This window comes from Equus quagga, chromosome 2 (assembly GCF_021613505.1).
Source record: "Equus quagga isolate Etosha38 chromosome 2, UCLA_HA_Equagga_1.0, whole genome shotgun sequence".
In the NCBI taxonomy this organism is placed as follows: Eukaryota; Metazoa; Chordata; class Mammalia; order Perissodactyla; family Equidae; genus Equus; species Equus quagga.
The window spans coordinates 118,733,685-118,749,096 of NC_060268.1; the positions used below are offsets into that span (position 1 = coordinate 118,733,685).

Genomic DNA, 15,412 nt, shown 5'->3' on the forward strand with positions numbered 1-15,412 from the left:
AGGGAAGGCGAGGGAAGGCGAAGGAAGGAGGCGGGGAGTCCTTCCTGGGGCAGGAACCCGGGCCCCCCTTGGCGGAGCCGGCCAGCAAGCGATTCTGCAGATGGAAGGAATTAAGTGGGAGGGGGAGGGTCCTACCGTGATAGTGAGAAGAGGGAGGGAGAAGTGTGTGTGTGGGTGTCTGTGTGTCTGGCTCTGGGAAGGGAGGGGGAGAGACAGAGAGACACATCAGACTAGACGAAAAGAGAAAAGAGAGAGTCAGAGACAGACTGATCCCCAGGGAAAGTCGACGAGACGGACATAGAGGGGGGACACAGGAGATATTCGTTTAAGAGAGAGGGGAGAGTATGAGAAAGGAAGGAAAATAGGAAAGGAAGAAAGGAGAAAAATGAAATAACTGGAGACGATTTCGGAAGCACGAGAGACAGAAGACAGCCGAGAGCCGAGCGAGACCAGACTGATTTGGTGGGGCCTGTGCCGAGCTCCAGCCGGCTGCGGGAGCTGGGCTTGGCGGGCGGGGGCCGGGGTGGGGCTTGGGAGGGCCCGCCCACGGGCGGGCCAGCGCCGAACTGCACCTGTAGGCGAGCCCCGTTTCCCCGCTTACCCCGCCCCCGCCACTCCATATTCATAGAGACGGCCAATGGAGGGCGAGGACGGTGCCAGAGGGGGCGGGGCCTCGCCACCCCTGGAGCGGCCGCCGAAGGGGTCAGCTCTGAGGCAGATAGCGGATCCCGGGGCGGGGCGGGGCGGGGCGGCGCGGAGGGGGCGGGCCCAAAAGTTTCCTGCCCAACTTTCGCTGCCTCCTTCCTCCGCCCGCGCGCGTTGCGGCGGCAGTCGCGGGGAGGCGGTGGCGGTGGCGGTGGCGGTGGCGGTGGCGGAGGCTGAGGGCAGTCTGCAGGGCGCAGGGCGCGGGGCGATCGCGTCGGGGCTCGGGCGGCGGGCAGTGGGCTCAGGCTCCCCGGTGCCCGCCCCTCCGCCTGGGGTGGGGGGCCGCGAGCGGGCGGCCGGGGAGGGGCCGGCACCGCCTCCGCAAAATGAGCCTGCTGTCGGCCATCGACACGAGCGCTGCCTCGGTGTACCAGCCGGCCCAGTTACTCAACTGGGTCTACCTGTCGCTGCAGGACACGCACCAGGCGAGCGCATTCGATGCCTTCCGGCCCGAGCCGCCCGCCGGCGCCGCGCCCCCAGAGCTGGCCTTCGGCAAGGGCCGCCCGGAACAGCTGGGCTCGCCCCTGCACTCCAGCTATCTCAACAGCTTCTTCCAGCTGCAACGCGGAGAGGTGGGTGCCCCCGCGCGCTCCCGCCCTATGTCGACCGCGCCGGGCCTTTTCTATCGGCCCCGCTCTTCTGGCCTGGCCCGGCCCGGCCCGTCTCTGTATTGCCCGGCCCTGCTTGGCTTGGCTTCGCTCAGCTCTGCCAAACTCGCTACCCGAAGTCCCTGGGCCACCGGGAGTGCGTTACCTCCTGGCTGAGCCCGGCTTGGAGCAGCTCAGGCGCAGGCGGGGCCCTCTCGCCCCCTTTTCCAGCCTGGTTGCCCTGCTCCAAGGGGACTGGGTGGGCCCCGGCTGGGCTAGGGGCTGCCGATTCTCTCCAGACGGCAGAGGCGCGGCCAGGGCGGGGAGCCCCTTCCAAGTGTCCTTTCCACTCCCAGCCCCATCCCCCTCTTGGCCACCGCTGGCTGGGAACTAGAGTGCGGATTCTGCTGTGAGCTCCTCTGGAGGGGCCTAAAATCTTTCCTCGTCGGAATTCAGTGGTTCCTAATCCGAAGGGCACCCTGGGGAGCAGTGACTCGCCTAGAGGGCTTTTCCTGCTGTTCTCACCCAGGGACCCCCAGATACATCCTCCAGCTGCTTGCTCTCCTCAGCCACATAGGAAGTGGTTTTGGAGGGCTTGACCCCACAGACTGCGCTGTCCCCCGCCCTCCCAGCCTGGAAGGAAATGAAAGGGAAATCCTCTTGAGCTCTTGGGAGGGGGCCTAGATAGGGGGAGAGGTTCCAGCTGCCCAGTGCCTTCTCCAGAAACCTGGGCGGGCTGCGTTGTGAAGTCTGCCTGTTGGGTGGATTCTGTTACAGAGTCGAAGGGGCAGTGCATCTTTCCCAGCTAGATAAATACACAGATTGCCAGGACCTCCCAGCCCCTTTTGAAGGGTCTCCAGAGCCTTCCTGGATACCACTTCTCTCTCCCCTCAGCTGGACTCCTCCTCCTCCACTCCCACTTAGTCCTGTCTCATTGGGGAATTTCAGACACCCTTCTGTGGCCTTCTCTCACTCCCCTGCTGGCAGCGCTCTCTGCAAAAGTACAGAGGGAAGGGATGGGGGAGAGGACATGCGTGAGAGTCACTTTCCTTCTAGACCTGGGCAGACCAATTAGTTTTAGGAGAGTGAGAGTCCTGAATGGTTTGAGGGAGAAGGTCTGTGTATGCTCCAGTGTGCTGGGGATGAGAGGCAGAGATAGAGGGTCACCCTTTCTGGCCCTCTAATGTGTTCGCCTCTTCCATTAGTGGCCAGAAGAGACATGGACATGTAAAACACTGGCCTAAGGCCTAGAGGTGGGCCAACACCAGGCGAGCTGAGAAGGGCTGGTTGACCTGTGTTGGGCTGGCTGGATATAGTTGAAGGAGATGAGTCTGGAGAGGCACCTTTTGGTGCCAGGCAAAAACATTTGTATGCCGAAGCTCTTTGTAAACTGTAAAGCACTCTCTCTGCATGAGGAATTGTTCTTGGCTGGGAGTCTTTGTTTCTTGTAAGAGAGTTTGCTCCTTCAGGGAACTGGCTTCAGTGACCAGTAACTTTGGAGGACAGTTTGTGGGATGTTTCTTTAGTATCTGGGTCTTTTTGGTTGTTTGTTCTCTTACCAAATATTTGTTGAGCTCCATGTGGGCCCCTGGGGATTCAGTTACAGGCTAATTGGGGCCGGCCCCAGATTAGGAGACAGAGAAGACAATACAGTATGAATGGTGGTGATGTCATGGGGGTCTTGTGGGAGCCCTAAGGGAGGAAGGTGACCATGACCCACAAGTCAAGTGTGGGGGGATGTCGCTAATCAGCCTCTACTAGCCTTCCTCTGTTGCCACCTGTGGTGGCCTTGTTCCCTGAAATGTGGGTCTCTGCTGAGAGGGCCTGGGATTTTTTGGCCATCAAGAGTCCCCTGTGGGAGTTGGATGTTTTGTCTCCTCTTGGAAATTTCTGGCATCCAGTCTCCCAGCTGGGTCTCAGTGAGACCTGCCTCCTGTCATTTCACTGCTGCTTATCTGCTTACCTCAGTTTCCCCCTGAAGAGGCACATTCCTTTGCTGAGGCCAGTGTAGAAGGAGCTGGTAAAGGTTTTCTAGAGCAATGGTGGAAAAAGCCTTTCATGACCTGATTTTGGGGGAACACCCTGTTTCTGTCTGGGCCTCAGTTTACCCATCTGTTAAATGTAGTCTCTGCTATGTGTATGGGATTTGAGAGCTGTACAAACAAGAGAGGGTGTGCCTTGAGGCTAGGTTGAAGGAGGTAGGAGGGGCTTCACCTATGCTCACAGGCCAGTGGCTTCCTTGGATGGGCTGGAGGGCTGTGCCTGTTGACTTCTGAAAGGCTCTCTTGGCTTCAGGATCACTCACTCTCCCTTCCCACCGACTTTGCCTCCTAAACCCTCTTGGAGCCCCAGTTGTGCTCCTGGGGACGGGCCTTTCCTGCATCCAGGACTTAGGTGGTGATCTAATATGGCTCCAAAATAGCAACTGGTTGAGAAGGCAAGAAAAAATACCCCCCACCTGAACACCACCAAGGAGTGGTTGGAGAAGAAACAAGTCTGTGTGGGCTGGAGGGGACTCTATGAAGGGACCTAGGGGCCCAGGAGATTCGCCATTCTGTGCAAGGCCTGGCAGGCCCAGTGGCACTGCCTGTGGATGTGACTTGCATACTGACCACTGACCACCGCCTGTCTGTGCCAGTCCCTGTGCCAAGAGCCCACCCCCTCCTGCACCACCCCCAGGCTGTACCCACCACAATAGCGAAACACTGTGAATGCAGCTGGGATTTGGGCGGGGGCGGGGGGGCAGGATGAGGACATGGGGGCACAGAAGCCCATTGTGCCCCTGGAACCTCAGCTCTGGAAGCTGAAGATAAGCCAAGGGTTCTGAGTGGAACAGTGGCCTGAGAGCAGAGACAGAGATGGCAGCGTTTGTGTGCAGGTTGCAGGAGGAAGCACCAGGAGGTGACCTGGATGCTCGTCAGGGCTTCTCAGTCTGTAGTAAGGAGGCCAGGCCAAAGCAGCTTCAGGCACTTTGTGCAGTTTTTTAGAAGGCCTCTGTGTCCAGAGACGACTCTCTGAATCCCTGTTTCAACCCCTGGTCTGTGGCAACGATATATGTCTTTGGAGAGAGACTCCTCAGGCTCTTGGCTAAGCCCCTCCTCTCTCTCCAGGTACCAGGGAAGGTTCTGGAGGGAGTGGGGGTTGGGCAGCATGTGGGTCTTCTCTGCCAAGTTTTGTTTGGAATTTAAATTCACAGCAGAGTGGGGGCTGTGGAACTCCCCCTCCAGAAAAATAGAGTTACCACCTTCTCGAGTGTTATCTTTTGGGCCCCTCACTGGGATGCCCAGAGCCCCTCCTGGGTAGTCCCTGTACCCCCTCAGGGGGAGATGTGGCTGTCCTGCTCCAGGTCAGATGCTTAGGGCAGCCATTTTCTTTCCCTCTTCCACCAGGGACAGATGTGGCATGAAGATTTGGCCCTACAGTCAAGTGATGCTTTGTGGGGGTTGGGGAGGAGGCTTTGGGGTCAAACACATTTGGAACGCGTAGCATACTGCCCTTCCCTCGGAGATGCACAATGCCCACTAGCACAGTAAAGGCTCTGAGAAGTCCTTCAGTACAAAACCTGTTAACCTTTCTTCAGCCCAACATTTTCCATACCTATTTGAGCAGAGTACAGTCTTGGTACAGAACACCTGCCAGTGTTCTTCTAAATGTCCCCAGGCCTAGGGAATGCTCTGTTAGAGCACACCTCTCCTTGTTGGATAGTTACGACCCTGAGGAGGCTTGTCCTGGAGCTGTTAACCCAGGTGCCCTCCCAGGTCCTAGTACCATCTTCTGCAGCACTGAAGACCCCTCCTCTTTGCCACTCTGGTCTGCCTATTGGAGATTTATGAACAGCAGCAAAGGTATCCCAAGGCTTAACAGATGGGGCTTCAGTCCTTCAGCACAGACAGAGCATTTGATGGTAGGGTCCTGCTTTAAAGGTCCCCAGGTCTGGACAGTCTTTTGCAGGTTTTGATGTGTCACTGTGCCCACCACAGGTGTCGAGGAGCCAAGCAGCTGCCCAGCTAGTGCAGATGTGTAGAACAAAGCCACATCTCTGTTCATGAGGATGGAAGTTTGTCTCACTGGGGCTGAGAGTAGGCTTCAGGAGCTGAAGTTTGCTCCCAGCAGCCTTTGTGGTCTGTGTGGGGTGGTGGGGCCAGCTCCAGGTCCTAGTAGGAATGGCCATTCCAGCCTAGCCAGGAGCTTGGGAGGATGCCCAGCTCCCTTAGCCACCCCTGGAAAGCTGAGCTCTGACTCGGGCAAGGACGACTGTCGTTCAAGGGCCTGTTGGCTGAGGTGGCCTGACCTTCCCTCCGTCAAACTAAGTTAACTGGGCAGGCCTGAGCTCATAGAGGAGGCCACACCTCATGGACCTTGTGAGTCAGGTGGGAGGGAGGAGAGCAGGCAGCATTAGTAATTAATAATTAGCAGAGGCAGAGAGCCTGGTGCTGTCAGCACCAAGGGGAGGGCCCTGCAGAGAAGATGGCCCTTGAGTAGCAGTCCCTTCTCTGGGGTGGTGCTATATTCTTGGCGTCTCTTTCTTCATAGCTCCCATTTTACAGAAGAGAAAACAGAGGCCTGACAAGTCACCCACCGTGTCAGTAGCAGAGCTAGATCTAGAACTCTCTGTAGTCCAAGCACAATTGTCTGTGGCTTGTCCTGCTGGTCTCCAGGTTGGCTGTCACCTGGATCATTCTCTGGGCCCCACTGCAGGGCAGCAGTAACCAGGGGCACTCTGTCAAGCCTCAATGCCTCTGATGTTTTATGTCTGATCCCAAACCTTTTGAGGAGAGGTAGGTGTTGGTTTCCTCGTATACCCCTGCTCCAGCTGCTTCCCAGAAATGCAGCGCAGGGTTCCGTGGGTTCTGAGTCCACAGGTGGCCTGGCTTGGGAGATACAAAGGAGATGGACACTGAGCACTTCTGAATACTTTTGTCTCATATCATAGCCTGTGTACACCATCCCCATTGTCCACATGGGGGAAACTAAGGCTCTTCAAGAGAAGGATGAAACAGTTAGGGAATCAGTGGCAGAGCCAGGGCTCCAGCCAAGGTCTCAGGATATTTGATCTCTCCTGTGTGTGTGTTTATTCTGTCTTCCTCTGGCTGTACTGATCTTCTTGAGGTTTCTGAAAACACCAAGCAGTCCCACTCCTTGAAGCTTTTGCACTCGCTATTGCTTCTACCTAAAATGCTGTTCCCTCCCCTTGTACAGCTGACGGATCCCAACTTCTTTGTGACGAAAGTGGATGCCCCGTCTCTGAGAGGCTTTACCTGGCTGCTGTGGGGGGCACACCTCCCTCCAGCTTCCATGTGCCTCCAGCTTCTGTACATGACAGATGAGTTGTACACGCTTCTGGTAAACCATGTCTCACCAATGGTCTTGCTGTGAAAAATGCACTGTATCTGTCTGTCTCAATAGCGTTGTTATCAGCACTCTGAGAGTAGGAATCCTGTCTTTCCACTTTGCAGTCCTAGCATCCGATGCTTAGTCACTACCTGGGACATACTGGGTGCTCAGTTAAAATTTACTGGGTAGCCGGGTGGATGGATGACTTGAATTGAGCCCTCTCCTCCTCTCTTCCTTCCCCAAACTTGTGACTGTGTGAATGCTCTCCTTAGTTTCTTAGCCTCTTGTTTTATCTCACAGAAGGGATGTTTATGGATTGTTTGATTAATTGCAAAGAGGAGACTTGGGAGATAGTGAAACCTTGTCCCTAGAGGTGTCCCAGCAGAAGCTTAGGTGTGCTAATGGTTCTTTACCTTCTTTGGTTATGGATCTCTTTGAGAACTGAAGACATCTAGAATTCCTCTTCTCAGTGCAGTGCACAGAACACAGTGTACATGCACACACAGACACATGTTTGCACATGATTTCAAGGGGATCATGGCACCCTCATGTGGACAGCAGATCCCGAATCAAGGCCCCCTCCTATAGAAGCTGCAAGCCTCAGTGGTACCCCAGACTGGCTAGATATTAGGGTCCCTTCTAGTCCTCAGATTCTGATTTCATGATTTCTGCTTTCATTCAACAAATACGTTCTAGAAGCAGCCTGGTCCCCAGTGCGTATGTTGTAGCTGGGTAGAGGGCAATGGCTGTGAAACACGAACACCCAGCAGGTGAGTGGTGAGCTAGGCAAGAGCAGGAGGAACTGAGTGGGGAGGGGAGTCTTCTCTGCTGTATCCTGCTGCCACTGTGCTCCTTCATCCCCTGCTACGTTCCCTGTTTCTCTCTCCCCACTCCCCTACCAAAAAGACCCTGGACGACTTATTTAAATTGGAATCTTTCCTTGAGCACTGGCTGTGTACAGGGAATTGTGTTTTGCATGTGCGAGGTGGATGGGCCTCCAGGAGGCAATGGTGCCCTTGGGGGTCCTGGGTGAAGGTGCCAGCCCTGCCACCTTCCTGACCTACAGGTCAGCTTTGGACCTTGGAAATAGGAGCAGAGCCAGGCTCTGACCACGGCTGGGGAAACCCTCAGTCCAAGTGTAGCTTCACTTTCCCTTTGGCCAACTCTTTGCCTTGACAACTGGTTGTCTCCTCTCTCCCTGGTCCCAGCCCACATCTGCCTCTGCTTGTATGCATAGGGTGTGTGCATGTTTGACTCCAGGAGCTGGAGCCCCAGATGGATCCTAGGGGTAGAAGAAGTGTAGCTCCTCTGGAGAAGGGGTTGAGTCATTTGTGAGATGAATGGTTTCTTGTCCCAAAGAGAGGCTTGTGGGGTGTATGTGTGTGCATGTGTGTGTGCGCGCATGTCCGTGTGTGTGTGTCAGGGGAGGTATAGGGGTGTCTGTTTGGGATAAGAAAGCAGTTGTTCAGCTGATGAAAGAACCCCCACAGAGTTGGGGACTAGGATCAGAGAGTTCCTCCTCCAGGTCCCTCTCAGGCCTAGGGGAGCAGGACTCAGCGTTTGCTCCACCCAGGCCTCCTCGGTTGCTGCCCTTCTCATTGCCTCATCCATTGCCATGTCCTTCCCTGCAGGTGCTGCTCCCATGTCTGCCTGCTGTCCCTGCCTCTCTCCTCTACACCAGTCTCTTCTCCTTCTAGGCTGCCCTTGGAATCTTCTGCCCACTGCCCTAACTCCTGCCTGCCCCCCTCCCGCTGTGCCCTCTCACAGTCCTGTAGGGGATGAGGCGGAGCGCTGCTTGGCAGGTTGAGTCAGCCCTGGAAATCTCTGCCTCCGTACCCCAAATCCCTCAGCAGAACCACCAACCCCCAGGTCCAGATCCCTCATGCAGCCCAGAGAAGCTCGTGCCTCATCTTGCCGGGGCCAAGGGGCTTGGCAATATTATGTCACAGGGCCTCTGAGCCAAGGAGAGTGGTCCACATCTGGCGTTTTCCTCTGGCTGCCCTTCCTGTAGAGGAAGCCAAGCCTTGGAAGCCGTGTGGGGGCTGAAATATAACAGGCCAGCAGATCTGGATGTCTGTCTCCTCTTAGCCACCCGCTGGCTGTGTTACCTTGGGCAAGTTACTCAGCCTCTCTGAGCTTCAGTTTCAGTTCTATAAAATAGGGCTAATAAAGCCCATCCAAATTGTGTTCTCGCCAGGTATAAGAGAACTAAGAAAGGGGAAGGATCCAGGCAAGTATATGACACAAGTGGGATCAGAATATACGTGAATGTCTTCTCGTCTAACTTTCCCCAGTAGCCAAGTCAGAATTTTGGAGAAGTCCCAGCAATGGGCATGAGTCTGACACTCTGTCCCCCAGGTGTGGTGTAAGGATCCGCACTTCCTGCTGGCTGCTGGGGTCACTGGCCCAGGACGGAAGGAGAGGTGGTCTCTTTCCCCAGGCTGGTGATGTGGGCCTAGGTGCCCAGAGGCTTCCACCCACCGCACTAGTGGGGCTGCCCCAACCAGTGCCCAGAGCAGCTTACTCTGGAGTGAGAGTCCCCTCCAACTTAGGAACTCAGAGACCCCAGCCTAAATCCTTCAAGGTGTTAGGGCATCCGCTACCTGATCTGTCAAGTGGGGCTCCCGGGCCCTTCCCTGCCTGTGATTGCCTGCCCCCAGGACAGTCAGGGGCATAAGAAGCAGCAGAAACAGTCTGGGCTCTGGGGTGATGGAGGACTGCAGAATCTTTGCCTGTGGGGATGTCCAGCCTTATGGAGAGGTGAGGCAGCCTGTGCAAAGAAATTAGAGAGAGACTTCAGAGCTCCTTCAGGCAAGGGCAGGGGAGTCACGGGGTGGTCCCCACCCCAGCCTGCATCTCTGAGGGACAGCACTATGGCCAGGGGGTGCAGGATCTCCCATGATGCCACCGGGGCCTCAAGAACACCTGCATCTGTGCTTTTCACACTCTCCCTTGGAGCCCAAGGCCCGAGTAAGAGGAAGGGGTAGGTTCAAGGCCACCCCACCAGAGTTAGAACCAGACCGGGAGCCAGGTCCTGGAGGAGGTTTATGGACACAGAGGTCATCCCGGGGGTGGACAGTAAGTGCAGAACTGGAGGGAGAAAAGCAGTTCTTCCATGGGATGCTGAGAGGAGCAGCTTGGCTGTTGCAGAGTTAGGGGCTGACACATAAAGGGAAGCTTGCACTCGGCCTTGCCCTCCAGCTCCAGATGGCAGGGCACTTGGGACTGATGGTGCCATGTTGCTTAGTGCCCTATGTGTGCCAGGCACTGGGGTGTCTTTCAGTGCCTGGGTGTCTGGACCTTAAGAAAGTAGGACTGCAGGGATCATCAAGTCTGCCCCTCCTTCCCCATGCCATTTTATGTTTTACACATGGGAAACCCGAGAGGCCAGGCCCCAGCTCTGCAGCCGGAGGGGAAGGAGCTCTGTGTGTCCTGGTCTCTGTTCTGTCCAGTCCCCACCGGCTGTGGAAACAGCCGAGAGGCTGACTCGCCTTTCACCTCCATGGCTCCAGCTCCTCAGAGCTTCAGAGAGGAAACAGCTTGCTTCCCCACCCACCCTTTCACCAGCCGGCAAGCAGGACTCCTGGCTGTTAGGCCTGGCTGTGTGCCCTGGTCTATGCCCCTGGGCCTCTCTGGGCCTCAGTTTCTCCATCTGTAATATGACAATGAGGATGACTCAACTGACCACTCTCCTTTCAGCTCTAAGGTGCTGTCATCTTGAGTTGGGGCTGGAACCATGAGGGACAGGCCACAGCCCACTGGAGGTGGGAGTGGCGGTGAGGAGGGGAGCTCTGGGCTCACTTCTCTGACCAGGAGCTGCCTGTGCAACAGGGGCAAAGCTGTGACCCTTGTGAGGCAGTGGGGAGGGGTGGCGAGCTGCCAGGGATAGGGCAGCCTGCTCCGAGGCCTCTGGCTGCTCAGGGATACCCACGGGCCCACCCGTGGGCAGGGGAGCGTGGCCACAACATGGGGGAGAGGTTGTAATTAGCGCACTTGCTGGCACCCACCAGACTTCCCCTTCCTCTTGATGATTTGCTGCCAAAACAGTCCTGATTCCTGTGGACTTGCTTAAATCTTATCCAGAAAAGAAAAGAAAGAAAAGGGAAAAAAATAAGAGGGTTGTTATTTGTGAAATTGCATTTCCCAGCCATGAGAGTGAGTCATGCCACTTGGAGCTTCAAGTTTCTTGTTTGGATGAACTTTTCTCTGGGAAGCTGAGGCGATGCTGCCCTCCCTCAGGCCAGCTGGGTGGGAAGAGGCCTAGAGTCAAGCTAGGGAGAGACCTTGATGCTTGGAAAGTCCAAGTGCTCCCAAGGCCAGGTAGGGCTAGGCTGATTGTACCTGAACTCCCTGGGGGAGCTCTAAAAATATGCAGATCCAGGCTAGGGGTAGGGAAGAATGGGGAGTTAGTGTTTAATGGGGACAGAGTTTCAGTTTGGAACGATGAAAAAGTTCTGGAGGTGGATGGTGGTGACAGTTGTACAACAATGTGAATGTTTTTAATGCCTCTGAACTGTACACTTAAAAATCGTTAAAATGGTAGGTTTTATGTATATTTTACCACAATAAAAACTGCAGATTCTGGGCCCTCAGTCATAGGGGGCTGCTTTGGTAGGTCTGAGGTGGGGCCCAGAAAACTGTATTGGTTAAAAGTTTCCCAGGTCATTCAATACAAGTTTGGACGTACTCATCTAATCTGTGAAATGAGGACAACAACTCATAGGGTTGTGGTGAGCATCATCTCTGTTAGTGTGTGTAAAGTTCCCAGGGCCTGGGATGTAGTAAGTGCTCAGTGTACATTACTATTATCATCTAATCCCATTTCCATTGGAACTCTGCACACTCCTTAAGGCTGTCCAGTATTAGCTCACACCCCTCCAGGCATGGGGACCCTCTGCCTCTCAGGATGGACCACTCCATCTTGGGCCCCCTGAGAGCTGGAGTCACCCTCAGACTGAATGTAGGTTTGTGTGGTGTCTTTCACTGGTCCTGGCTTTCATGGTAGCACTGGCAGTGGTAGAGCAGAGCTGGTCATTAGGAGCCTTCGAGTTCCGTGCCCAGTCCCTGTAGGCAAACTATGTGTTGAGCCTGGGCTGCCCTGGATATTGGTGTCTGTGTCTTTCCTTCAGATCCCAGGCTCTAGTCCAAACCTACACAAGAAGGAAGAGAGGCCCAGAGAGAGAAAGGGCTGGCCCAGGATCATGTAGCAGGGTGTCCAGGAAGCCAAGAAGAGTAGTGGCACCTAGATGGTGAGGTCTGTGTCCTCTAGGAGGGGATGCCAGACCCCCAGAAATGGAATGATTAGGGAGGCTGAGGTATACATGTGTGCGAGGTGGGATTTGTCCTGGTTGGGGGGACCGGTTGCCTGATTCCCTGGGGCCAGCTCTTAGCTGACTTCCCCCTTCTCACACTGAGGGGACATTGAAAGGACTGTCCCTGCCCTTGACCCCTGTCTGCCCCATCTTTGTAAGGGAGCCAAGGCAACTTCCTCTCAGGAGCTCTGCTCCTCCATCAGCCTGGGGACTCCCAAGAACAGGCCATGTCTCTCCATTAGACCCAAGGCTCCCCAAGGTCCATAGTTCACTCCTGGAGTCCTTCAGCACCTGAGCTGGGGCCAGGGGATGTCCAAGCACCATGCCCAAGTTTGTCATTGGCCCTCCTGGGGAAGCTGCCTCTTTCTAGCCTTGGCCTTGCCCCAGGAAAGGGGGCCCATGGCTGTTCCCTGCCAGCCTCACAGCAGGCCCCACCTTCACTAAATTCCAGTGTGCCTGGCTGCCTGGAGCCCGTGACTCCTATAAATAGAGGCTGTATACACCAGGAGGGGGCCTGGGCTGCATCTGCTTTGAAGCCAGGCAAGACATCTGGTTCCTGTCAACTGGAGGTGGGAGAGGTGAGAGGGGTGGGCCACTTCCTCCCTGGTTCCCCTAGAGCTGGCCTAGGCTGGGCTGAGGGCTCCCCGGACACAGGCCTCATGCTGCAGGAGAACAGGCAAAGCACTGAACTTCAGTCTTTTCATCTGTACAGTGGAGACAGTGCTACAAGCTGGTGTCCCTCTTCTTTACAAAATGGGGAAATTGAGTTTAGCTCAGAGACAAGCGACGTGCCTTGAGTCACTCCACCACTATGTGCCAGAGCTCCAAATCTAACAGGTTCTTTCTGCTGTACCTTCTTGTCTCCTGGCACTGTGTAAAGAATTAATGAGTGGTTCCTAAGTGCCAGGCAGGAGATAAAGTGCTTTATACTTGTGGCTTTATGTTAGCCTTGTAGAAACCTAAGAGGTAGTTATCATTATTCCCGTTTTCCAGACAGAGCCAGTGAGGCCCAGAGTGGTTAACTGGCTTGCCCATGGACACACGACTAGATTTAGAATTTAAACGTAGCTCTAGGAGTTCAGAGCCCATGGGCACCTGAAGGGTCAGTTGGGATTCACATGCATGTATATGTGTGTGTTTGTACGGGCCTGTGGAAATTCCCCCAGGGCTGAGGATACAAGTGTGCGTGCCCAGGCCTTCCAGAGTGCTTACCACCTTTGTCCCCACAGGCGCTGAGCAGCAGCATATACAAGAGTGCATCACCCTATGGCTCCCTCAACAACATTGCTGATGGCCTCAGCTCCCTCACTGAGCACTTCTCAGACCTGACCCTCACCTCGGAGACCCGCAAACCCAGCAAGCGGCCCCCGCCCAACTACCTGTGCCACCTGTGCTTCAACAAAGGACACTACATCAAGGACTGCCCCCAGGTAAGGTAGCTCCACCCAGGCAGGGTTCATGGCCCCCTACTGACCTGTGGACTGGCTGCTATGGGTAGGGCAGGTGGAGCACCCCCGCAGGGCCCCTTCTGTGAGCAAGTGGCCCTGTGGCCCTCTGGTCTCCACCTTTTTGTCCTCTCTGGTATTTCTGAGGCAAGGCTGGCTGGCATGGATGGGCCAGAGGCCCAGCTTGGGCCTGTACTGGCTAGTCAACAGTCTGGGTGGGGTACCCCCAAATTAGGTTGTGGTCTTTTGAGTCTTCACCAGTCTTCTTGCCAGGGTGGGTCCTGTTATAGTGGGGCAGGTGGGGGCCAGCAGCCTCCTCACAGCTCTCCTGAGACCCCATTGCCTCACACTCACAGAGAAGGAATGCGGGCTCTGGGCCAGGAATCCAGATGTGTGCCCCTCCCTCAGACCCCGTCTCTGCCTCCTCTGCAGCAGCGATTCCTCCTCAGCCTGCTGCCTGTGAGGGGGGAGGGGGCCATGCCCTGACTTTGTGGTCCAAGCTCAGGTCTGGGTGAAGGCCTCAAGCATTGAGGGGCTGGGCACCTCTCCTTTTGGTGGGAAGGGGACCAGGAGATGGAAGGTATTGGGTGCAGCCCCCCTCTCTCACGCAGTGCTTCTCCATGACATGGCGGGGTCCCTGAGGCAAATCCCACTCATGATGACCCCTGGCTCTCTGACAGACAAGGCTTTGGAATCCTGAGGAGAGAGGTTAACGGTTGTTTTAAATATGGTATAAGGTTATCAGTGATTTTGTTTTCCTATTATTTTTTCCTACTTTCCAATGTTTTTGTAATGTGATACTACTTTTATTTTATATGTGTAATAGAAACGGAATCCTGGAAACTCAGAAAATCCAAGTGGTATTACCCTCCAGATCTTGGAAGCCTAGGGTGTGGTTGGGTGGGGCTGGGTCCCTCCAGGACCTGCGGGAGCCCGAGATGTGCTTCTCACTCACTGCTATTCTCAGAAATGGCCATGCCATGCTTTAGGTCCTTGTTACTTAAAGTACAGCCAGGCACAGTCGCCTGTGTCACCTGGGAGTTTGTTAGAAATGCAGAGTCTCAGGCCCACCCAGAAGAGTGTTTGAGTAAGACCCCCAGTGATTCGTGTACACCAGAGATCTCGGCCTCCCCCAACTCCTGGACAAGAGAGGCCTGCCCTGGACCTTGTATAATAGTAGGAGCTGACCCATTGGTGGCTGTCCTCTAGATCCATACCCCAGTGAGCCCTGCCCACCCCTCAATACATGCAGTAAGCAAGGGGCTCTTGGCATGAGGATATCTCAGCAGAGGGTGAGACCTCTACCCACCAGGGGTTCTCTGGATAGGACGAGAGGCAGACAGGCAGCTAAGGATCTGGTTGGTCCTCAAGGATGTGCCCATGGCCTACCCAGTTGGCAACCCCCTGTGCCGTCCCAGCTGAGCCCCCAGGGTAGGGGCTGTCAACTCTCAGTCATTCACAACACCACCTCAAACACTTTTCCCTGCATCATCTCCTACCTCCAACCTGTGAGGTGGGCAGTGCAGGACTTAGCCTCATTTGAGAAGGTGACAGGCACTGTGCTAAGGAATCTCCAAGCATTATTTCATTCAGTGCTCACAACTACTCCATGTGTTAAGTGCTGTTATTAGCCTCATGTTATGTGATGCATTGAGAGAGTCAAGAACTTGCACAGGACCATCTAGCTGGTTGGTGGAGGAGCTGGGATTTTAACCCTGGCGAGCAGGTGACGTTCAGACACCAACATGGGCTCTTGGGGCTTGCGCTGGACTGGCAGCCTGGGAAATCTTCCAGGAGATGGAGTGCTTGAGTGGGGCTGGCAGGTTGATGGGAGAAGGGTGGCAGTGTCTCCCACAGTGTGACCAGGTATTATCCAAAGGCCACAGATGGTGAGCCAGAGGTGAAGGCAGGCGAAGGTGTGTATGTGTGTGAGTGTGTGTGCACTCACTGCCCTTTCTCCAGACAGGGCCGGAGCTCCTAAGTGTGGGAGCAGAGAGTCCCTGACCTCAGCACCTCCCGCTTTCCAGCC

General features: G+C 55.3%; 1 protein-coding gene across 1 annotated transcript in view; it reads left to right on the forward strand.

The window, feature by feature from the left end:
- The first annotated feature begins 836 nt into the window (after positions 1–836).
- The window catches only part of ZCCHC24 (zinc finger CCHC-type containing 24), a 67,942-nt gene continuing 53,366 nt past the window's right edge, over positions 837–15,412 (forward strand). The window contains exons 1-2 of the mRNA XM_046654244.1: positions 837–1,277; positions 13,168–13,368. Coding sequence (XP_046510200.1) covers positions 1,032–1,277; positions 13,168–13,368 — 447 coding nt within the window. The 5' untranslated portion in view covers positions 837–1,031. The remainder of the gene's footprint in view (positions 1,278–13,167; positions 13,369–15,412) is intronic.